This window comes from Balaenoptera borealis (assembly GCF_965194805.1).
Source record: "Balaenoptera borealis genome assembly, chromosome: 17".
In the NCBI taxonomy this organism is placed as follows: Eukaryota; Metazoa; Chordata; class Mammalia; order Artiodactyla; family Balaenopteridae; genus Balaenoptera; species Balaenoptera borealis.
In genome coordinates, this window is record NC_138876.1 from 60,143,913 (window position 1) to 60,168,651 (window position 24,739).

General features: G+C 37.8%; 1 protein-coding gene across 3 annotated transcripts in view; it reads left to right on the forward strand.

Annotated features, from left to right (window-relative positions):
* MRPS28 (mitochondrial ribosomal protein S28) overlaps positions 1 to 11,114 on the forward strand; it is a 102,388-nt gene extending 91,274 nt beyond the window's left edge. For 2 of the 3 annotated variants that reach the window (XM_082363640.1, XM_082363642.1), the window contains one exon: positions 10,695 to 11,114. In XM_082363640.1, the coding sequence (XP_082219766.1) occupies positions 10,695 to 10,863 (169 nt within the window). In that variant the 3' untranslated portion in view covers positions 10,864 to 11,114. The remainder of the gene's footprint in view (positions 1 to 10,694) is intronic. The other variant, XM_082363643.1, reaches the window with a different exon arrangement.
* Positions 11,115 to 24,739: the final 13,625 nt, after the last annotated feature.

Consider the following 24,739-nt stretch of genomic DNA (forward strand, 5'->3'; position numbering starts at 1 on the left):
GCTGGTCCATAGGTCTGACCTTTACTTTTGCTCCCCCTTCCCTCCCTCCCACTCCCTCAGGACCCACGCAGCTGGAGGGGGCCTCGGTGGGCAGAGGGTCAGGCCTGGGATCTCAGCAGGCTCCCAGGGGCCCAAGTGGGTGGGGGAAGCCTGACCACGCTCCCTTTTGATCCTCTGCCCTCCCAGTGTTCCCCCAGTTTCCCCCTTCGGGCGTGGGACCCCTTCCCCTCCCCCAGCCGCCCCTCAGGGCACCAGTCCCATCCTGCCTCCACTTCTCCTCCCCCTTCACTCCCCCCCCACGCCCCACATCCTACCCAGTCGCTAGGGGTTCCTTCCATCCCCTTAGGTGTCCGTGGTCCCCCACTGGTGCCTGGTAGGTGCCCTAGTTGTGCAGAGACGTGGATTCTGCGTCCTCCTAGTCCGCTGTCTTGACTCCACCCCTCTATAACTTTTTAAAGCCCATATTCTTTCCTCTGTTCTACACTGACAAAACTTATCTCTGGCAATAAATGTGTATATTTTCTTTTCTCATAAAACAAAACTTGTATACCACAAAATGTATCCTTTGCTTAGATGCTGTAATTCTGGCTCCAACTTTGATCTAATGTTAGTCATCAGCATATCTCAGGTGCCTGAAAGCATTTATTCCTTATGTTTTCTTTGGAGTTTTTGGCCCCTCTAAATATAAATATGTGTATATTCTTTTTTATGATATATGTATATTCTGACCAGCAACAAACATTTTGGTTTTTTAAAAAATAAATATAGACTTGATATAGTTATTAGATTATAGGGTTTTCCTTTCCCTAATTTCTTGACACATCTTATTTTGTTAACTCTAAGAAAAAGTTATGACTATCATTATTGATGCTATATGTAATATATTACATTATATACATATTCCACATTATTAAAAAGTGAAATTATTTATTGGACATTTAAAAATGTTCCATTTTCACATTTCATAAAACAAATCAATGTTTGAACAAGAGACAAAACTTCCATTTGTGGCACAAAATACTTAACTGGCAGGGCAAGGTTAAAAAGAATTTGGTTTAAGGGAAAAACAAAATCATACGTTTATAGTAGAGTTGCAGAAAAAGATTAAAATTCTTATCCATGATGATAGCAATTTGAGGAAATGCATTTTAGTATTATGAACATTTTAAATTTTAATGAGTTGAATTATTGGAGAGCTACAGAACTTTATGAGCACTCTCTACCTTTATGTTGTTAACCATGGCTGCTGTGCTTGATAAGACAGTATAGATAGTATGTGGTGAGTCAGTCTTGACAGGCATCTTACAGATTGAACAGAAAGAAGCAGTAGACTAGAAACACTGTCAAGGAAACACAGTGATGGTACTTTGAAAAAGGGAGACAAATCTGAAATACACCACAGAGTCTGCATATAAAAGTTCATTTGTTAATTGAAAATTTAAGACTATAATAATATTTTATGTATCTAATAAAAAGTCTTAAAATTTTGCATTTTGTATGTATATTTAATCAATTTTGCACTTAATAGCTCTCTATACTATATCTGTTTTCAAACACTTAAAATTGTATAAAAGTAGAATAAAATCACAGAACTGCAAAAGACCTTAGGTCTCTTCTAAGAGCACATTGTGCTTTTCAGAGATGAGGAAATTGATGCCCAGACAGTTCATTTAAAGAAGAACAAAGCACATATATTCCCTCATGCTCACATGCAAATGCTCTCCCTCACACACACACGCACACACACACGGACAAAGTATAGGCTTCACATAGAGATCAGCGTTGCTGTGAACATTTGTATGAATTAGAAAAGACAAATAGGTGGTAATTGAACCATTAGAAACATTTTAGCTTTCTCTCTTCAGAAAACAAAATTTTACTTCTAAAGTCTTAAAACTTTAACGAATTGTAAGAAAATCAGAAAAAGTTCTAAACTATTTTAACTTACTGGGATGAAAACATAGATGGTTAATGATTTCAAGAGAACTATTTTTAAAACCTCTGAGAACTATGATTACAGCAAGACAGCTAAATTGACTAGCAAAGTCAGAATTCCTTACAAGATTCTCTTCGGATACTGAGGTTCAATCCAAGCCTTGTATTTGTAGGCTTTGTATTATTTAATATACGTATATCAAAGAACTAGTCAGAGAGACTGTCTCTATTTTAAGTCTACGAGAACCGTCACCAGCATGCACTGACAGATGTTAAAGAATGTCTGTGGAAAGAATGTCAAAAACCTCTCCAAAGGAAAGTCTTTAAACCATGTCCTTAATACAGAAATGCAAAACCAGATTTAATTGCCCTTTTCCTAAACAGCTCAGACATGCAGGCTCATTTACTGCAGCATATGGTCTGCGAAAATGCACAGTGGAAGAGAGCAGTGATGGTGAAGGCTGGCATTGAATCCATTTAGGCTGGAGTTCACAAAGATCAGTCGGAGGCAAGCACTTGAAGTTAAAGAAACACACCAAGCAGTGAAAACACAGGCTATTTTCATTTTGAACATGCTCACTGGAGATATCCTATTTGCTTTCAAGACAGCAGTATTCAATGTTTTATAATATGAAATACAGCATTTCTGTAAAACTAATATCCAGAGTTTTTTTTTCTAATTAAAAAAGGTATGAAAAATAGACAACCTTGCATTAAGCCATGGAGACTTTTTTCTGATAATTTATTATCTGTTACCACTGAAAGTAACCATTTTTCTAGTGGGAAACAGTTAAAACAATGAGTTAGGCGGCAGCAACATGGTTTACATTTTATTTCAAAGGGAAGACATTATGAGACCATATGAAGTGGTAACTTCTTATCACTCCTAAAGCGATTAAGCTTACAGTTCTTGCAAGAAGTCAGAGGTAACTGAGAACTTAAGAAAAGGAAGAGGAGAAAAAAAATCTGTGAATCCTCTTATACAGCTTTGTGGTGTTGGCAAGTGACTTCCATGTATCTTAATTTTCTATCTGTAACATGGAAGAAGCTATCTTTACAGAGAATTTTGTTTTAACCTCTAAATATCTAAAAGACAGTTCAGTTGCTGTGTGTCTAGTACAGTGTCACACAGATTTGAGGAAAAATACAAAAAATAACAGAAAGGAAGGAAAACATTTGAGGACTTAGGAATGGCAACATGGATCTGATCGTTTATTATTGCTGGAATCTAATTAGTAATAGCTATTTATTATAACAAATTTCAGAGTTCTATTTTTCCTGTAAAACTAGCCTTTCTTCCACTGTTATATATTGTAGGACAAGTATGCTTACTATTTGTATTGTCAGTTTGAAATTGTCTATAACTGCACTAAATGGCTATTTAAATTTAGTTCAAATTAAATAAAATTTGAAAATTTGGTTCCTCACTCACATTAGTCATATTTCAAGTGCTCAATGACCACCTTATATGGAATGTTTCTGTCATTACAGAAAGTTATGTTGGGCAACGGTGTTTTGGTATTACTGGTATTTTTGTTAAGTTTTTTTTTTTTTTTTTTTTTTAAATAAGGAAACTGAGAGTGGAACGTGGCCTTGAAAGCGGAGGAGAAACGTATTTCTTTTTTTTTTTTTTTTTTTATTTTATTAATTTTTTTTTTAATTTTTGGCTGTGTTGGGTCTTCGTTTCTGTGCAAGGGCTTTCTCCAGTTGCGGCGAGCGGGGGCCACTCCTCATCACGGTTCGCGGGCCTCCCACCATCGCGGCCTCTCTAGTTGCGGAGCACAGGCTCCAGACGCGCAGGCTCAGTAGCTGTGGCTCACGGGCCTAGTTGCTCCGCGGCATGTGGGACCCTCCCAGACCGGGGCACGAACCCGCGTCCCCTGCATTGACAGGCGGATTCCCAACCACTGCGCCACCAGGGAAGCCCTAGTTAAGTTTTTATCAATGCATTTCATTGAAAGGTGAGAAGATAAATCATATATTTTTAGATAGCAGGTGTAGAGGAGATGGATCTCCTCCCAATGCAAACAATAAGCCAAAGTTTAAGCTGTAAAGAAGATGCATTTAACCCATGTAGCAAGACACAAAAATGAAATGGTGGTATTGTTATGGCAGTGTGATTTTCTGAAATAGTGAGCAACTCTTGCTAACATTGTCGACAAAGTCAGTCTTCCATTAGTTTACACAGTAATCACATTCTTGGAAATTTAGTGTATACTTAAACTCTTATTTTTAAAAAACCAACTCTTTGTATTTAGCAGACAGAGTTTTAAGCTTAGATAATTATAAGCAGGTTTTTCACCCACATCAATGTCTAGCACAGATCCAGGACAACTCTGTTGTATGGAAGAGTTCTGTGCATTACAGAATGTCTCCATCCCATCCACCCCTACTAAATGTCAATCTCATCATTGTGACAACCATACAGTACTTCTGAACATTTCCAACACGTTTTGGTATAATTATTTGCTATAAACAAACATTTATGGTATAAATATTCAAGATGGTGGGACCCATTCAGCTTCTTAAGAGTCATCTCAAGCCTGTTCCTTTGTTGGATACATTTTATTGATTTATCTTTTTATTCCATGGTTATTTTATTTATTTATTTTTTAATTGAAGTATAGTTAATTTACAGTGTTGTATTAGTTTCTGGTATACAGCAAAGTGATCCAGTTATACATGTATATATATTCTTTTTCATATTCTTTTCCATTATAGTTTATTACAAGGCATTGAATATAGTTCCCTGTGCTATACATCAGGACCTTGTTTATTTATTTTACATACCGTAGTTTGCATCTGCTAATCCCAAATTCCTAATTTATCCCTCCCCCCTTACCCCCCTTTTCCATATTTTTTAAAGTGAAAATATTATGCTTCTCTGGACCTAATTCTCTTTTTAACACCTGTCCTTATTCATTCCTAATAGTTTTAAACTTAAGGAAGTGACCAGGGTAATGAAAGAAAAATTCCTTCTTTACATATGCCATGGACTTTTGTCTTATATCCATTAGAAAATGAGGCCGTGGTAGAGGTTGGGTCTACCGCTTACCAACTGTGTGGCTGTGAGCAGTGGCCCAGTGAGCTTGTTCATTGAAGTCCTAGGTTTCATTAAGAAACACATTGGGAATTAAACAACAGACATAATTATCACAAGGCCATGTTGTTGTGTAGATGGAATGAGAACCCATTTCTTTTACCTCAAGAAATATAAACAGACTTAAAATCTAGCACAAAACTTTTTAATCTTATAGGTCTGTAGATGACCTTCAGGTAATCTGTGAACTTCTTAAAATTGTAGCAAAATTATGGGTATTTGTGCACTTTTAGAAGGAAAAGTCCATTGATGTAATCAAAGGAATGAGGAAAAACTAATTAAAATTTAAAAATAATAAAACCTCATTATAGGAAGAAGACATAGAGGAGATAGTGTCTGGTATATAAAGAAGGGGGATGGTTGATTAGGTTAGAAGTTAAGTCTACTATTGAAATGGTAATTTTTTTTTAAATTTTTTAATTTTATTTATTTTTTTTATACAGCAGGTTCTTATTAGTCATCAGTTTTATACGCATCAGTGTATACATGTCAATCCCAATCTCCCAGTTCATCACACCACCACCATCCCCACCCCCCCGATGGCTTTCCCCACTTGGTGTCCATACGTTTGTTCTCTACATCTGTGTCTCAACTTCTGCCCTGTAAACCGGTTCATCTGTACCATTTTTCTAAGTTCCACATACATGCGTTAATATACGATATTTTTCTCTTTCTGACTTACTTCACTCTGTATGACAGTCTCTAGGTCCATCCACGTCTCTACAAATGACCCAATTTCATTTCTTTTTATGGCTGAGTAATATTCCATTGTATATATGTACCACATCTTCTTTATCCATTCATCTGTTGATGGGCATTTAGGTTGCTTCCATGACCTGGCTATTGTAAATAGTGCTGCAGTGAACATTGGGGTGCATGTGTCTTTTTGAATTATGGTTTTCTCTGGGTATATGCCCAGTAGTGGGATTGCTGCATCATATGGTAATTCTATTTTTAGTTTTTTAAGGAACCTCCATACTGTTCTCCACAGTGGCTGTATCAATTTACATTCCCACCAACAGTGCAAGAGGGTTCCCTTTTCTCCACACCCTCTCCAGCATGAAATGGTAAATTTTAAAGGAAGCTAAAAAATGCTTCTTGGAAGAAAAAATAATGAACCTATTGAAATGATCATCTTCCCCTTCCAAGAAGTAGTATGTGCTAAAAATAGATTCATTGACAGCTTAACTCCATCAGGAATTAAGGAAGAGTGATAGGAGATAGGTAAAATTAGACAGCTCTACCTGCCCCTCAATCCTCAGTGTTCCTTGAACCACTGTCAAAAAGAATACTAGAGTAGATAAGTCACTATGACTGACAATATATTCTACTTGTTTTCATTTATATTGTGGTTAATGCTGGGAAGTGTGGACTGTTAAATGTGTAGTTTTCTGAATTTTACTTGCTTTTGTTCAGTGCTGTTTTGCCTCACATCTTCAAAGGAAATTCAGCATTCATTTCAAAAGAAATTGTTTTCTTTTTTGTAGGACATTTATAATGTATTTATATATATTGCATGTTATATATATTATATAATACATTTTAAGAGAGGAATGCTTATACCATTAAAATAAGTAAGATTTGAATCAAAGCAAATTATTGAAAGAAAACTCACCCCCAAAACATACCTTCTACAGAAATCCTTCATTGGTTTAATTATTACTTGGAATTATATCTGGGACTGCTCTTGTACTCCCCATCATGCCAAGGCTGGAGCATCAGGTGTCACCGGCTTTGTTTTGATGGTGATGGTGGTGGTGGTGGTGGTGGTGGTGGTGATTGATGATGGTAGCTAACATTTATTGAGCATTTATAAGGGCTTGGCAGGTGTTAACTCATTTCATGCTCATAGGAACCTAGAAGGCATAATTATTCCCATTTTACAAATGAGGAAACTGAAACAGAGAGATGAAGTAACTGGCTCAGAGTTGCATATTTATGGATAGAGCTGGGCACACATCTGGCCATCTGGCTCCAGAGTCTAGAGTCTTGACCACCACATTGCCTCTTCTGGATATTTATACTTAGGCCCAAATCTTTGAATAAATAGACCATTTAAGAACTGCATGAACAAGCTGGGGAAAGAGTTTACTGGCATTTTCATTTTAAATCTTGTTATGTGGAACAATGGAAACCCACATGGGAAGACTAAGTGGTATTAAGTGATTGTCAAAGACCGCAGTACTGAAGGTTCACCTCAAATTTCATTGGCAGAAATGGAGTTCTCAGAAATACATTAGTTATTTCTTTACTTTTCCCTTTAATAAAGTGTTTCCAAGTTAAAGCGCGGATAAACTCCACATTAATTGTATGGCTGCTCTTCCTGTTGAGTGAGGACTTTGCTAACCTTTCCATGTCCGGGTCTCCCAGAAAGGACAGTCTGTGTCTGGGAGAGGCAGCCCCACCCCAGCTGTCAGTAGGCTTTGTTCAAGGGACTGTTGTTAGGTGCCTTTCTCCATTATATATTGTCATTGCCTGACCTTTTTTTTTTTTTTTTTTTGATCTGTTTAAATTACTCACCCTAAAGTCTGTTGGCTTTTTCATCACTTATAGAAAACATCTGTTACCCTCAAAGGCTGTTAATGGTGGCCACAAAGTCCTGTCAGAGGTCCTCATTTTACTGGCCCTTTGTATGTGTGTAGGATGCTGTGTCTTGTACACAATAAAGGTAATTCTAGGCCAGATTTTTCTCAAATGCTGATCAGAGAAGACTGCATCCAAATCACCTGGGGAGCTTGTTAAAAAGGGAAATTCCCAAGTCCCACCCTACATTTGCCAGCTCACTCTCTGGGGTTGCTTCCCTCATTTGCATTTTTAATAAGCACCCCAGGTGCTTCTGATGTACTGGAAAGTGAAAAACCACTGTTCAAAAGGCTACGTTAAATGAAATGTATACATCTCAGTACTGTAAGAGAGGCAGATGTGATTAAAGCCCTGCCCATAAAGAGCCTGTAGTCTGCTAGGGAAGATAACACATAGAAATAATGCACAGTGAAAATTAAGTACCATAAAAGTAGAAACAGCTACTTCCAGGTAGCAGAAGTCAGAGAATCTTCTAGAGGTTTTTTTGTTTAGTGCAAGGTATGTACATGTGGGTGATTCTTCATTCATTTAGCACATGTAAAGTCCTGCAGTTCATTTTTCATCTCCTTTACCAACTCACTGGATAACTTCTAGAATTTGCATAATTTTTAGAGATGAAGACAAAACTTTCATATTATTAAAGGCTACTACACCTAAAAAAATTTTCCTTTCCATAAACTACCAAGCATACTGTGCACTCATGGTATTTCTGATTTTATTTTTTAACAGGAGATTGCTAGCATTTTATGACACAGAACCATCTACACTGAGAGCTTCCCCTTCAGTGAGACTGCCCAGAAATTGTGTCCCAAGTGTTTGTGAATGTTCATCCCTTTTCATAAAAAGTCACTGTTCCCTTTCATCATGGTTGTTTATAGGCCAGATATGAATAATGGAAGGAGAAGAGAACTAACTTTATTAACTACTGTGCACCAGGCACTGTGCCAGGCAAACTTCAGAGAGGTTAAGTAAATGAGCCAGGCCACACAGCTGCTAAAGCCAAGAGAATGGAAAGCCTAGGTAGTCGGTGAGGTGGTGGCTTTTGCCAGCAAGCGTCTTGTTAACTTATTGACAAACATTTGAGTACCTGCTGCACTGGCGCTGGAAGGATACAGAGATAAATACAGTGCCAGATCTTGGGGAGTATTCGATCTAATGAGAAATCAGAGATTTACACAGTTAACCAATACAGGTGAGTGAAGGGCACTGACATTTGCACTTACTGGGCTATGCGTTTTCAATATATAATATTATCCCATTTAACCATCCCAGCAAACCTGCCAAGTGGTCGAAGTCTGTTATATAGATGAGGGAATTGTGGTTCAGAGAAAGCAAGTTACCCAAGGTTACCCAACTCGTAAGTAGCAGGGCTCAGATTTGCATCCAAGTCTGTGACTGCAAAACCTCTGTCTTCCTTGGGAATTCCAGTGACAGAATCTGCATTCTGATAAGGGGACTGTGGAGGCTCTCAGGAGCTGCATTTGATGCATTCTACCTGGATACTTAGGAATCAGTAGGATTTATTTAGAAGGAAAGTCCAAGCAGTGCTACAACAGACGCAAAGGTGCAGAGGAGTAGAAGTGTGTGGGAATGGACGTTAGGCCATTTCCACGTAAGCAGAGCAGATATGGAACCATCGTGAGAGGCGGACTAGGAAGGTGGGCTCCGGGAAGACCAGGTCCTACATCAAGCTTTAGCTAAGGATGATGAGACCTGAAGGGCTAAGCTCAAGAAATATCTGTTAAAAAATGAACAAAACTTGATAACTAATTGGATGTTGCAGGGTGGGGGGGAGGGAAGGGGGTCAACATGAATCAAAGCTGATTAAATGAATCACTGGAGTAGTGCTGTAAGGACAAATGAAAGAATCCATTAGAACACAGGTTACAGCTCCAAGTAATGCAGAAAATAGTGTTCAGCTTTACCTTGTCTGTGAACTTAGCTTGTTTTCCCAGTGGTTAATTCATACGGAGTGTGTTCTATAATTGCTGTTTTCTAAGAATATAAAGCTATGCCTTAATATTCTAGGATATCTCTTTAATTTTTTTAAACAAAGACAGAAAGTAAGGTCTATGCCGTCAGATACACACTCCCATGTGCATATATGTAAACATACATATAAAAGGACTAGGAAATGTGACTGACATCATGATTTTACAAATTTTACAAAAGGACATTTCCTTCTGTAACCAGAAAGAAAAATAACTTTAAAAAAAAAAGCCAAATAGCCTAAATGTTTACTTGATGGACCACTTATAAATTCCTCCAGAATACCTAATCAAACATTGTTCATTATATGGTCTACTAAAATCATTTTCCAGTGACTTTTTTGGAGAACTCTGTTTCTTCATTTTCTGTTTATATAAAATTGTTTTAATTTTAATTTTAAGACTAACTTAGAGTACTCGAGGTATATATTTTTAGATTTTTAAAGATTTGTGGTTTTCATTCAGTAGCCATATTTTCACTCTCCCGTACCTTTTCATAATGTTGATGTTAAATTCTTAAAATAATTGGTCAAGGAAGAAAGACAGATGAGTATCAGTTTTCATTTGGTATTGTGAAATACTTGAATAATTTTTTTGACCTAACTGAGCCATCATGCATGTTATGGCCAGCATTATACTTTAGTTACAGTTCAATCAATCCCCAGTACTAAGTACTTTGCACTTAGACTGTTTTCCATTTTGTTTTTGTAAAATTTCTTTTACTTTAAAAGAAGATTTTAATTTTAGAAGACAAAATGTTTCTGAAAACATTTTTTCCCCTTGATACTTTTTGACTTTAAAAATAACTGACATTAAAATAAATGTCAGTTTCAAGAACCAACTTGTTTGAATTTCAGTTTGGAATACGTTTTTATTTAGGTTATAAAATCTTTAAAGGCAGCTTTAAGATGAAAATTCTGATACAACTAAATTACTTTTCTGTCAAAAACAACTATTTCTCATATACTAGTGTTAATTTTGTTATCTTGAGCCAACACAAATTAAAATTAGAATTTGGGTTTTACTTTAAAGTAGTTGTTCATTTAGTGATATTCAGAATTAATGGAATTTTTTTTCTTGCTGTTTAGGAAATACCAGAAAGGAACCAGAGTCCGGCTGCGGCTGTTAGATCTTGAACTTACATCTAGGTTCTTGGGAGCAACAACAGATACAACTATCCTAGAGGCTGACGCAATTCTGTTAGGAATCCAGGAGAGTAAAGACTCAAAATCAAAAGAAGAACGTCATGAAAAATAAATGAACTTTGCTTAGTGTATTCACTCCTTTTTTGTTGAACCCAGGTATTCATCACGATTGCCATTAGACAATTATGAATAAATGATTGGAGAAGACATAGTAAATGCAAGCTATAATTATAGCTCTTATTTGTCAGAATTTTCTTTAGGTGTATCTCTCCTCCCCCTGTTTTTATACCCATTCTTTCCTTTGATTGGGATAGTGTAAACTGTACTTAGATACTCTGTCATTCAATAAATATGTTTTGAGTGTACTCTTTGTGCGTGGCACTGTTCTAAATACTAAAGAAACAGCAGTAAACAAATTAGACAGAATTGCTTGCCTAGTAGAGCTTACCTTTGGCTGGAGGAAATTGATAACAAATAAGTAAAATATTGATATATAGTATGTTAGACAGGGATGTGTGCTGAAGACAGAAATAGAGCAGGAAGGGCAGAGGATCTGAGTAGACATTTTTCCAAAGAAGACATACAGATGGCCAAGAGGTACATGAAAAGGTGCTCAATGTCAGGGAAACGTGTCAAAACCACGAGATACCACCCCACACCTGTTGGAATGGCTGTAATGAAAAGGCAAGAAATAGCAAGTGTTGGCGAGGATGTGGAGTTTTAAAAGGGAACCCTTGTGCACTGTTTGTAGGAATGTCAGTTGGTGCAGCCACTATGGCAAACAGTATGGGGGTTCCTCAAACAATTAGAATTAGCACATGATCCAGCAATTCCACTTATGGGTATTTCCAAAGAAAATGAAAACATTAACTCAAAAATATATGCACCCCCATGTTCATTGCAGCATTATTTACAATAGCCAAGGTATGGAAGCAACCTAAGTGTCCATCAGTGGATTAATGGATAAGGAAACTGTGATACACACACACACACACACACACAATGGAATATTATTCAGCCATTAAAAAATAAGGAAATCTTGCCATTTTTGACAGCATGGATTGACCTTGAAGGCATTGTGCAATGTGAAATAAGTCAGAGAAAGATAAATACCGTAAGATCTCACTTATATGTGGAATCTAAGAAAAAGAGCTCATGGATTCAGGGAAGAGATTAGTAGTTCTAGGGCAGGGGTTGGTGGTGGGGAGAGGGGGAAAATGCGTGAGAGGGGTTAAAAAGTACAAACTTCCAGCTATAAGATACATAAGCCATGAGGATGTAATGTACAGCATGGTGACTATAGTTAATAATACTCTATCGTATATTTGAAAGTCGCTAAGAGAGTAGATCTTAAAAGTTCTCATTACAAGGAAGAAAATTTTAAACTATGTATAGGGATGGATATTAACTAGACTTATTGTGGTGATCATTTCCCAATATACACAAATATCAAATCATTCTGTACACCTGAAACTAATGTATTTCAATTATATCTCAATTAAAAAAAATAAAGCAAAGAATGGGTTTATGAGGTATCAGAGTGATAGATTGAAATTTAGGTTGTGCTGTCAATAGAAACCCTCAGAAGAATTTACTTTTTTTTTTTTTGATGTAAAAGATTTTATTTTTCCACTGATACGGTATTTAGAAAAAGCTCTTTAAAGAGCTTTTTTTTTAAATTGAAATATAATTGACATATAATGGTATATTAGTTTCAGGTATATAACAGAATGATTCAATATTTATATATATTACAAAATGATCACCACAGTAAGTCTAGTTAACATCCATCACTGTATGTAGTTACCAGGAATTCACTTGAATAATAACTGAAGGATTGAAGGAGCTAGTCCCATGAGTCCCTGGGAAAGAGTATTCTAACAGAGGGAACAGCTACTACAAAGGACCAGATTGTGCTTGTCCCATTTAAGGGGCTTGCGAGGAAGCCATCGTAACTGAGCATAAGAGGAATAGGAGATGAACCTGAAGAAGTGAGGGAGGTCTTGTTGGTCCTGGTATGAACTTTGGCGTTTATTTACTCTGATTGGGGTGGAGGGTCTTTGCAGGATTCTCAGCAGAGGAAGGGTATAATCTGACTGACAATTTCACTGGATCCCTTACTAGCTGGGTAGACTGAAGATGAACAAGGGCAGCAGCAGCAAAATGTTAGGAGACTTTGCAGCAATCCAGGCGAGAGATGCTGGTAGCTTGGACCAGTGGAGTAGCAGTGCAGGTGGTGAGAAGTGATTGCAATCTGGGTATATTTCGAAGGTAGAGACCGTGGTATTTCCTAACATATTGGATATGGAGTGTGTGATAAAGAGAGGAGTGAGGGATGACTCCAAGGCTTTTGGCCTGTGCAACTAGGAGAATTGCCTTTAATTGGAAAGGGGAGAGCAGGTTTGAGGGGGACTATGAGGGCTCCGTTTTGGACTCGTTAAATTTGAGATGCCCATTAACAATTTAAGTGGAGATGTTCTGCAGGCAGTTGGATACGTGGACCTGGAATTCATGGGAGAGGTCCTGATGTAATATAAAAACTTGCAAATCATAAACATTTTATCGTACTTCACAAATTATGTAGGTCAAGCACCCCAGAACAAAGATGACCCATTAGACGAGTCCTGTATTGAGTAGGAATGGCCCGTCTCTGGTACTCCCACCAAGCTCCATCATCGGAGATTCTCAGTGTATCACCTCAGCGTGAACACTGTTGGTGGATCGTGAAGGTACAGCAGCTAGAGTCTGTCTGCGACGTACAATCCACAAATCAAGACTCTCACTCTTTTTTAAACCACTTTATTGAGGTATGATTGACATGTAAAAAGCTGTACACACTTAATATATACAATTCAAGGAGTTTGAGGAGAAGTCTACAGCCATGAAACCATCACACCATCAAGACATAGACACATCCATCACCTCCCAAAGGTTCCTCCCACCCCCTTTATTTATTTATTTTTTTTGAGGGAGACCTGAATAGTGTGTTTTTATGCCTACCACAGTTTCCAAGCATCCAAGAGCCAATGTATAAAAACTACAGTTCTGATTTGTCTTTTGGTTTTCTGAGCAAGAATATAAACTTGAAATAAGTGAATTATCAGTCATGACAGGTTTATCATATCTTGGTAGGTGTCTAATTTTATTTGAAATATAGATGTGTCATAAGTTTCTCAGCCCTTCCCAATTCCGTTTTTATTTGACCTAAGATTTAATTAATTAATGTGGCCAACTCTTTAGTTTTCCATTATGTAGAGAGGTACGGTGGTGATAATAATTAGGGTAATCTTACCCTAATTATTCGTATTTAGCTTTAGAATATATACCCTCCAGAAAGTAGGCATAGAGGGAACTTACCTCAACATAATAAAGGCCATATATGACAAACCCACAGCCAGCATCATTCTCAATGGTGAAAAACTGAAAGCATTTCCACTAAGGTCAGGAACAAGACAAGGTTGCCCACTCTCACCACTATTATTCAACATAGTTTTGGAAGTTTTAGCCACAGCAATCAGAGAAGAAAAAGAAATAAAAGGAATCTAAATCAGAAAAGAAGAAGTAAAACTGTCACTGTTTGCAGATGACATGATACTATACATAGAGAATCCTAAAGATGCTACCAGAAAACTGCTAGAGTTAATCAATGAATTTGGTAAAGTAGCAGGATACAAAATTAGTGCACAGAAATCTCTTGTATTCCTATACACTAATGATGAAAAATCTGAAAGAGAAACTAAGGAAACACTCCCATTTACCATTGCCACAAAAAGAATAAACTACCTAGGAATAAACCTACCTAAGGAGACAAAAGACCTGTATGCAGAAAACTATAAGACACTGATGAAAAAAATGAAAGATGATACAAACAGATGGAGAGATATACCGTGTTCTTGGACTGGAAGAATCAACATTGTGAAAATGACTCTACTACCCAAAGCAATCTACAGATTCAATGCAATCCCTATCAAACTACCAATGGCATTTTTCACAGAACTAGAACTAAAAATTTCACAACTTGTATGGAAACACAAAAGATCCCGAATAGCCCAAGCAATCTTGAGAAAGAAAAATGGAGCTGGAGGAATCAGGCTCCTGGACTTCAGACTATATTACAAAGCTACAGTAATCAATACAGTATGGTACTGGCACAAAAACAGAAATATAGATCAATGGAACAGGATAGAAAGCCCAGAGATAAACCCATGCACATATGGTCACCTTATCTTTGATAAAGGAGGCAAGAATATAGAATGGAGAAAAGGCAGCCTCTTCAATAAGTGGTGCTGGGAAAACTGGACAGCTACATATAAAAGAATGAAATTAGAACACTCCCTAACACCATACACAAAAATAAACTCAAAATGGATTAAAGACCTAAATGTAAGGCCAGACACTATCAAACTCTTAGAGGAAAACATAGGCAGAACACTCTGACATAAATCACAGCAAGATCCTTTTTGACCCACCTCCTAGAGAGATGGAAATAAAAACAAAAATAAACAAATGGGACCTAATGAAACTTAAGAGCTTTTGCACAGCAAAGGAAACTATAAACAAGATGAAAAGACAACCCTCAGAATGGGAGAAAATATTTGCAAACAAAGCAACTGACAAAGGATTAATCTCCAAAATATACAAGCAGCTCATGCAGCTCAATATCAAAAAAACAAACAACCCAATCCAAAAATGGGCAGAAGATCTAAATAGACATTTCTCCAAAGAAGATATACAGATTGCCAACAAACACATGAAAGGATGCTCAACATCACTAATCATTAGAGAAATGCAAACCAAAACTACAATGAGATATCACCTCACACCAGTCAGAATGGCCATCATCAAAAAATATATAAACAATAAATGCTGGAGAAGGTGTGGAGAAAAGGGAACCCTCATGCACTGTTGGTGGGTATGTAAATTGATACAGCCACTATGGAGAACAGTATGGGTGTTCCTTAAAAAATGAAAAATAGAATTACCATATGACCCAGCAATCCCACTACTGGGCATATACCCTGAGAAAACCATAATTCAAAAATAGTCATGTACCACAATGCTCATTGCAGCACAGTTTACAATAGCCAGGACATGGAAGCAACCTAAGTGTCCATCGATAGATGAATGGATAAATAAGATGTGGCACATATATACAATGGAATATTACTCAGCCATAAAAATAAACAAAATTGAGTTATTTGCAATGAGGTGGGTAGACCTAGAGACTGTCGTACAGAGCGAAGTAAGTCAGAAAGAGAAAAATAAATACCATATGTTAATACATATATATGGAATCTAAAAAAAAAAACAAACATGGTTCTGAAGAACCTAGGGGCAGGACAAGAATAAAGATACAGATGTAGAGAATGGACTTGAGGACACGGGGTGGGGGAAGGGTAAGCTGGGACGAAGTGAGAGAGTGGCATGGACATATATACACTACCAAATGTAAAATAGATAGCTAGTTGGAAGCAGCTGCATAGCACAGGGAGATCAGCTCGGTGCTTTGTGTCCCCCTAGAGGGGTGGGATAGGGAGGGTGGGAGGGAGACGCAAGAGGGAGGGGTTATGGGGATATATGTATACATATAGTTGATTCACTTTGTTATACAGCAGAAACTAACACACCATTGTAAAGCAATTATACTCCAATAAAGATGTTAAAAAATAAAAATAAATAAAAATTAAAAAGTATATATATTTTTCGATGAAGCAAATCCTTTTTTTAAATTGTGGTAAAATATACCTAATGTACGATTATCATTTTAACCATTTTTAAGTGTGCAATCCAGTGGCTTTAAGTATTGATACATGCTCATTGTTGTGCAACCATGACCACTATTGATCACCAGAACTTTTTCATCATCTCAAACTGAAACTCTCTATCCATTAAGCAATAACTCCCTGTTTCTCTCTGCCCCCGTCCCCCATAACCGTCATTCTATTGTACTTTTCTGTCTATAAATTTGACTACTCTAGGTAGTATTGTACAATAAGTGAAATCATACAATATTAATCCTTTCATGTCTGGTTTATCCCACTTAGCATAAATGTTTTCAAAGTTCATCCATGTTGCAGCATGTATCAATTTCATTCCTTTCTAAAGCTGAATAATATCCATTGTATGTATATACCACATTTGTTTATCCATTCATCTGTCAGTGGACATTGAGTTGTTTCCAGGTTTTGGCTGCTGTGAATAATGCTGCTGTGAACGTTGTGCTAGAATATATTTAACTTACAATTGAATGAGTCTGTGACCTAAACAACTTACGGCATGCAAGAAAAATATGCTATCCCATAATAAGTAATGGGCTGATTCAAGATAAGCTGGTTCATTGTACAGCATCTTCACAGATTCCTTTCTTGCACTCCTTTCAGGTGTTTGATGAAATCCATAACCACCCCCAGTGCTTTGCCAAAAAGAACTGGCCTCTTTCTGTATTTGCTGATTTGCCCTTTTCCACGCAAATGTTCTTTCTATTACCATGGTGTTTCAAACAACTAGGAAAGACTTTAGAAATCATCTAGGCCAGGAATTTAAAACATTTATGGGCACAGAAACCCTTATTCAAATAAAATTTTACTTAGTGTGAAAGATTGAATTATTGATCTCAATTCTTCCCTTCAGTGTAGTAATCTGTAAATGCATACTCTCAGCGTGGTCTTATGATGATGAATTATACTTTCCTACGCCTTGACTTTGGACTTGGACATATGACTTGCTTTGGCCAGTGGGATCTTAGTGACAGTGAACAGAGGCTGAAACATGCTTTAGTGTTTGGCCTTGTTCTGTGGCACAGATCTTCAGAGCAGAGCCAAGCCTAATGGACCCACAGCCTGAAACAGAGCCATCCCAGACTTGTAGACCAGTGAGGGAAGTGAAAGCTTATTGTAAACCACTGACATTTTTGTGGCTGTTTGTTAAGCAGCAATAGCTAACTGATACAGAAATTAGTACCTAGAAGTGGCATTGGTCCTGGGATTGGGTGGTAGGCAGCAGGAAAATTGTTATGGGGGACTAGAAAAATAGCAGCCTGTGTTAAGTAGTAGCAAGACATTTGGTAAAGCTGTCACCTGAGGTAACTTAGAAGATAGAAAACGTACCTAATTAACAGAGACATTTGGGCAAAAATTTTTGAGGCAGAATGTTGGAAGCATAAGCTGCATTTAATAAAGTACTACAAGAAATAGTTGAATTCAGGAAAAATTTTATCAAACCAAGGGTGTAGACATTAAAACATTGCTCAAGCAAAAGTGAAATCCACAGTGTTGACATGACCTCAGGGTAAATACCAAATCTAGAATGTAGCTAAAACATTTTGAAAGGACTTTTGAAAGGACTAAAATATGTCTAGCAGATTCTTTCAGATGGACAGAAGAATTCACAGAAATCATAAGGGCAAAGTGTCACAGAAGCCTGAATGTACCCAAAGTGAAGTAATTAAGTTTAGAGAGATAAAGGCTTACCTCAAAAAAAAAAAAAAAAAATTGTGGGTGTGCGTTTTGCATATGAAGTTTATTGGAATCAAATAAGTAGAAAGCTCAAAAAGTTTTGGGGAGATACCTTTTGACAGAAGTGCTTCCAGTCTAGACTAAAAGAGACTGAAACTGTTCAAGATATAAAAAGATTTCATGAACCCCAACTCCTACAGCCAGGAAGGGGTCTTTAAAAATGGCTTAGCTGATATGTTCTTATGTTCTTCTTATGTTCTCGTCACAAGATGGCAAGGAGTATGACAGAACAGAAAGAACCTCTTGAGAAGCCAGGAACAGTGGAGAAAGATGGACCTGAGAGCCAACCCTGTGAGGCAGAATAGGGGTCTAATCGAGGAAGACCCCTTACCTTAAGATGGGATTCCCATAACATTTACCTAGTAGGATTTTAAAATTGCTGTGGTCCAGTGATTGCTGTGTGCCCTCTATTCTTTACCTTTTCAAATTGGAGTATTTATTGCAGTCATCATGTTCCACCATTACACATTAGGTGTTATAGCAATTATATATTGCTAAGTAAAAAATTACCCCAAAATTTAGCAGTTTAAAACAACAGACATTTATTATGTCACAGTTTCTGTGGGTCAGGACCCCAGGCACAACTTAACTGGGTCCTCTGATTCTGAGTCTGTCACAGGCCTTCATTCAAGTTGTCAGCCAGGGATGGGGTCTCATCTGAAGGTTTGACTGGGGAAGGGTCCTCTCCCAAGCTCACTTACATGGTTGGCAGGATTCAGTTTTCTGAGGGCTCCTATACAGAAGGCCTTAACTCCTTGGTGGCTTTTGAGTGGCAGTCACCCTCAGAGCTTCCTCTACATGGCACCTTGCTTCAACAAAGTCATCAAGATAAAAAGAGATCCATCTGCTGGCAAGATGGAAGTCACTATCTTATGTGACCTAATCACAAAAGTGACATCCCCTTAAAGTTGCCATATTCTATTGGTTTGAAGCAAGTTACTCAAGGGAAGAGGATAACTCAAGGCTATGAATGCCAAGAGGTGGGGACCATTGGAGTCATTTTAGAAGCTGCTTGCCTTAGGTATGTGGAAGGCAGATGATTTTCTATTTAGTTTATAGGTCTCTGGGTCAAGAGTAGCAGGGTCTGGACTTCATAGAGATGACAAGATCCTGGATTTTTTGCAGATACCATAATTGGCTAAGGCTTAGGGGAGGGGGCGGTCATCGGACAGGAGTGAATAAGTTTTTCATGTGAGTAGGATGTGAATAGTTGTAACCAAGAGGACAACCATGATAGATTGGATTATTCACCCCAATTCTTCACTCCCCTGTAGTAGAACCCTTGCCATAGTCTCATGATGGATAGGGTGTAGAACACTTGCTATTGGGGAACTCGTTTCTATAATTGATATAAGCTAAAGATATAAGTAAGTTCAGGAAACATTTAGACGAATCTATGAATGGTAAACCCAGATTTGAGTAATAAAGGAAACCAGGGAGTTTGAAATGAATCCCAAAACTTCTGAGGCCAACATTAATGGAATACTAAGAGACTTTGAAACCACAGGCTGGTTAGACCGTTGGGCTGACCCAGTATTGCATTTCTTATATTCATATCATTTGGTTTTAAAAATAAATACACATTTTAGTATAAATTCCTAAGGGAAACTTGTAGTTTATTTGAAAAGACTGTAACTTCCCCCCATGTTTCTTTTAAACTAATTACAAAGAACTCAGAGATGCTCTAAGCCAAAGGATGTAGGAAACTCTATGAATGAAAGTGTGTGATTTTATGTTCTCACACCTGCGTTCTATGTGTGGGAAATGGAAAACAGGATTTTGAACATAGGATCTTAGCCTCCAGGTAAGAAATTATATGGGACCCTGAAATCATCCTGTGGACAGATGAAATCTTTAGAAACCAAAAAGTGGCTCAGATTACTACCATTTGCTTCACAAAATTGCCTGCTTGAATAAACAATCCGACTTTTTTTTTTTTTTTTTTTTTACCATACTCTATAAGTCTCAAATCATTATGGTTTGGGAAAAATGCACATGAGACTGTGATAGCAATAATTACTTCAAATGAATAAAAGAAAGCAAGATATTGTGTTTTTTTTCCAGGCAACATTTAAATGCAGAATCCTTCATTTTTAGATGCAGTAAATACCACAGAAGCCAGTAGATAAAAATGATGTCCTAACTCCCAAAACCATACCAAAGCAGTGGGAATTCCACTCAGGCGGGCAGCTGAGACAAGGATTGTGGGTAAATGCTGCAAGCCTGTCGGTGGGAAATAATGGTACGTCTGAGTTATGTTGCTGCATAACTATCTTTTAGATATATTTAGTGATGACCAATGCACTAGTACATTTCCAAAATAGAACCACAAAATAGATTACAATTTAAGGTAATCCCATGCCCGTAATTTTGTTTTTAAAAACTATTTTGGTCCATTAGCCATTTCTATCTTTGTTAACACCTCTCCCTTCCCACTCATCCTCTGGTGCAGGTGTTAACAAAATTTGAAATGACTGATGGACCAGAAAAAGTCCTGGAAAATCTACCAAGTGGATATTATAATCAGCCTCCACATCTTCTAACTTAAATGTTCCTTGACAGGTGTGGAGCAAGAACTAGAAAAAACAGAAAAGACATTCTTCCACAAAGAGCAAGAAGGAAAGTGATTATAAAGTGGGATCCTCTGGTAAACCACAAATTAAAGTCTTACTCATGTGAGGTGAATTAACTTTGCAGTGGCTATCTTCTAAATAATTCTCTAAGCCTAGGAAGTAATCCGTCATGGCTGTTTACGGTGCGGATTGGATGACCACTTGAGTCTGTAATGTTTAGGGAAGACTCTACAAAGTTTCCATGGTTATTCAGGGAAACAGACTCTGAACTCACCTATAACAAAGAACTTGAGCTCATTAGACAAGACTTGCTCATCCTTATAGGACCCTAGGGTATGTTTTGGCTTATGTCCCTAATGCCCTGTCCCAAGACAGAGACCAGCTTCTGCTTTCATCAGAGTGTTCCTTCACACAGCACCTCAAGCATATCTAGAGAGCTCCAAGTCAAGGCCCAGGGAAGCAAGGCCCAAAGAAAGTTAGGTGTCCTCTCTCCCCTGTGTCAGGGCCTGCTTGTCAGGTTTATTTCCCATTCCAAAGCCATCTTCCTCCCGGCGAAAGACAGAGACTGTCCACAGAAGTATGCCTCTCCCCTGGAGCCTGGACAGGATTTGCATATTGGGATAAAACACTGTAATCTTCACATCTGTTGCAGAGAGATATAGAGAGGCATGGTCATTACCTAATGTTCTCCAAACCTCATGGCTTCATCTGTGGTGACCTGCCTCCACTTTCCACCACAAAATCTCTATGCGGTTGTAATAGGGAAGACTCCATATTGGATCCATTTCTTTTACTTTAACCTTTGTATTCTATTGCTTTTACTACAAGTTAATCACTAAAGATATGTTGCCTATGGCTTAAAGTATACACAATGGCCCATCTCTGGGAACCCTGCCTCCCGTGCCTGAGTGTTAACGCGAAAAAACTTTTTTTAGCTCAGAGGAGACATCCTGATCAGGCCCACCTGTGAATGGCTGCAGGGAAAGAAGAAATTAACACATCCTCTTCAGAGTCTGGCCAGAAAGAGGAAATAGTTGCAAAAAACTTATCGCCTCTTTTTGCTTTACCTCCTCAACTCCCCCTCTTTGTTCTATAAAAGAAACTAGCATCCGAACCCCAGGCAAGATGGTTCTTTGGGACACTAGTCCACCATCGTCTTGGTCTGCTGGCTTTCCAAATAAAGTCACTATTCCTTGCCCCAATAACTCACCTCTCAATTTATCAGCCTGTCATGTGATGAGCAGTACGAGCTTGAACTCGGAAACACAGTGAGTTCATACTAGCATTAGCAAAGGTGCCAAGACACCTCATATTCTTTATGCTGTTTCTACTGCTCTCAATTTTCTCCCTATCATCTCTCCATCAATATACATTCAACACAAAATGCTTTCCCCAGTATAAGCCAGGTTTAGTACTTAAAAATAATTCTAGAGATATATGGAAAACATAATCTACTATTTTTCTGACTAACCATTTCTAATGGTATGTTCACATGGTTGACATTTATTAGAAAAATATTCTTTAAAAATTTTATTGATCAAAAATATGGTAAACTCTTGCTTAGTCGGAGAGATGTCAGTTGCTAGGGAAAATGTAAATGTCTACACAACAAAATCTTGCCTACAAAACTGTAAAATGGATTACTCAGTCTCCTGCCCCCAAAAACATTTCCTGCTTTTTAAAATAGAGAATACTGAACAGGATTTAAAGTTTCCCTTTATGACTCAGGGCCACCATTATGGAAAACAATTTCATAATGATGTGATTTCCCAGGGATTATTAAGGTGGGTAGAGTTGCCAGTTCCTACTGAGTGGCCCAGGACCATTGCACTCATTGAAGTTTTTTATCTTGCTACCTATCACCTCCCTTGCTATCAGCTGATACTCTTTACTTATGTCAATTTACCTGCTTCTTCTAGGAATCCCCATGCTGCTCTTAATCTAACTTTGGGAAATTTTGATTATACACTAAATGACTCTCAATGACTATCCGTCAGTTCTTCTATTTGTTTTAAACATTTTTGCCCCCTCCTTTCTCTGTTGTCAGCTGTCACTTTTATTGGTGTCAGTGTGTGTTTCTGTTTCTAACTTAGATGCTTGTTTTACAGTAGCCGGGAAGAGAGTTGAGAGCAATTTTGTAGAATTGTAGAAATGTGCATACATTTTGTGATATCTATCTTCTATCTGAAGCCTTTTAATCCATTTTTTCCAGAACCACAGCTCTGTTTTAGATGCTAAAAACTGCTATCAGTCTATCATTGAAATGAAAGATTTTAGAAAAAAAGAGAAAACAAATAAGAAAATAATTGACTAGGTTTTAAATCAATTTTGAGTGTCCTGATACAATTTCCCAGGCCTGAAGTATCTGAGTAAAGAAGTGGATGGAAGAATGGTTGGATTAATTATTTCTACTTTGAAGCCTATTAGATAGGCTTTGTAGATTTATCTCTTAGAGAGTTATTTACACTTTCTTAATAAACTGTTAATATGTCCAAGATAGGGATTAGGTTTCACTCCTTGTCATGTCTTCTGTGCCCAACACAGTGTCAGACACAGAGAAAATATTCATTTGTATCTGTTTAATGTAATTTAGTTGATTCAGTGGCCATCACTGTAAAAAATCCTCTATCAACAGAGAAAGTTTAGATGTTCTGCAAACTCTGCCCCCCAAGGTGGGAAGCAGACAGTTTTAGCAATAAGACTGATACACATAATCTCCTGGATTCCCGTCCATTTTTCTCTTCCCCACCCCTACTCCACCTCCACTGCCACCCCGTGCTTTCTGAGCCACAGCTTGGTTTTAGAGGCTTTGAACAGAAGCTCTGAAAGGTGATGCTATAGGAACAGATTTTGGGTGTCCATCTGAGTCTGGTTCATATCTCCTGGTAATTTTCTAGCAGAAAGCTGGTTGCTGGGCCCATGTCTGCATGTTTAGCATTTTGCTGGCCTGCAGGGCAAGGACAGAGAAGGTGACTGTGTGTGTGACTTGAAAGGATGTCTCATTATTTCATGTTAACTGGGCTCTTTTACTTCTGCACTGGCACAAACATTAGAGTATTCACTATATTCATTGCAACCAGGGAAGAATTTCTTGAGTCTAAAGGTTGTGGGAAGTTTGAGGAGACAGAAAAGGAGAAGGCCCAGAATTCATTCTCTCTTGGAGCATTCTGGTGCGTTCATGAATTGCATGCAGGTCTGGTAGACCTTCAATGTCCACTGCTTTCCTGCCTCTGAGTACTTTTCCCTCCATCACTCATAGATGCTGTTTACCCAAGAGTTGACAGGCAGCTTTTTCCTCAAGGATGCTGGAAAGATGGTTCCATTGAAGCTAAGCATTTGGCTCCCCGTTCGATACCACAAAAAGTGGACAAGGATGCCTCTTAATCAAGTTTGTCCTCACAAAGAGATAATCTCTGCTCTTTGATTTGAGAACCACTCCTATGCCCCCATTCTCATAGTAAACAATGGCTTGTGAAACTTTTCTCCGTGTCTATACACAAAACAATGTCACTCAAGCGGAGTGAATAATTGCATGGTCTACACAGTATAACTTCCATCTGTTCCATCTGTGTTTCTTCTAGCCCAAGTCCCACAGATTAAGCTATGACGTAACAGGTGAAATATTTCTATTATTTACCTAAAAATGAAAATGCAAGCAGTGGGATCTATGAAAGAGGCCTGGCTAGACTCAAACTTCTGACATCAGACAGTCTTCTTACATATACTCTCACAGGCAAGTTCTAGGGATTTATTTGTTTATTTACCTATTAGGACTTAAGAACAGATAAGTTGAACTGCTCTTTTTCTGTGTCCATTCCAAGTTGTAGTTAAAACAAAACAAAACAGCAATGACAATAAAAAAACATTTTTTAAGCGACTGTGTATAGTTTTTTGGCACTAA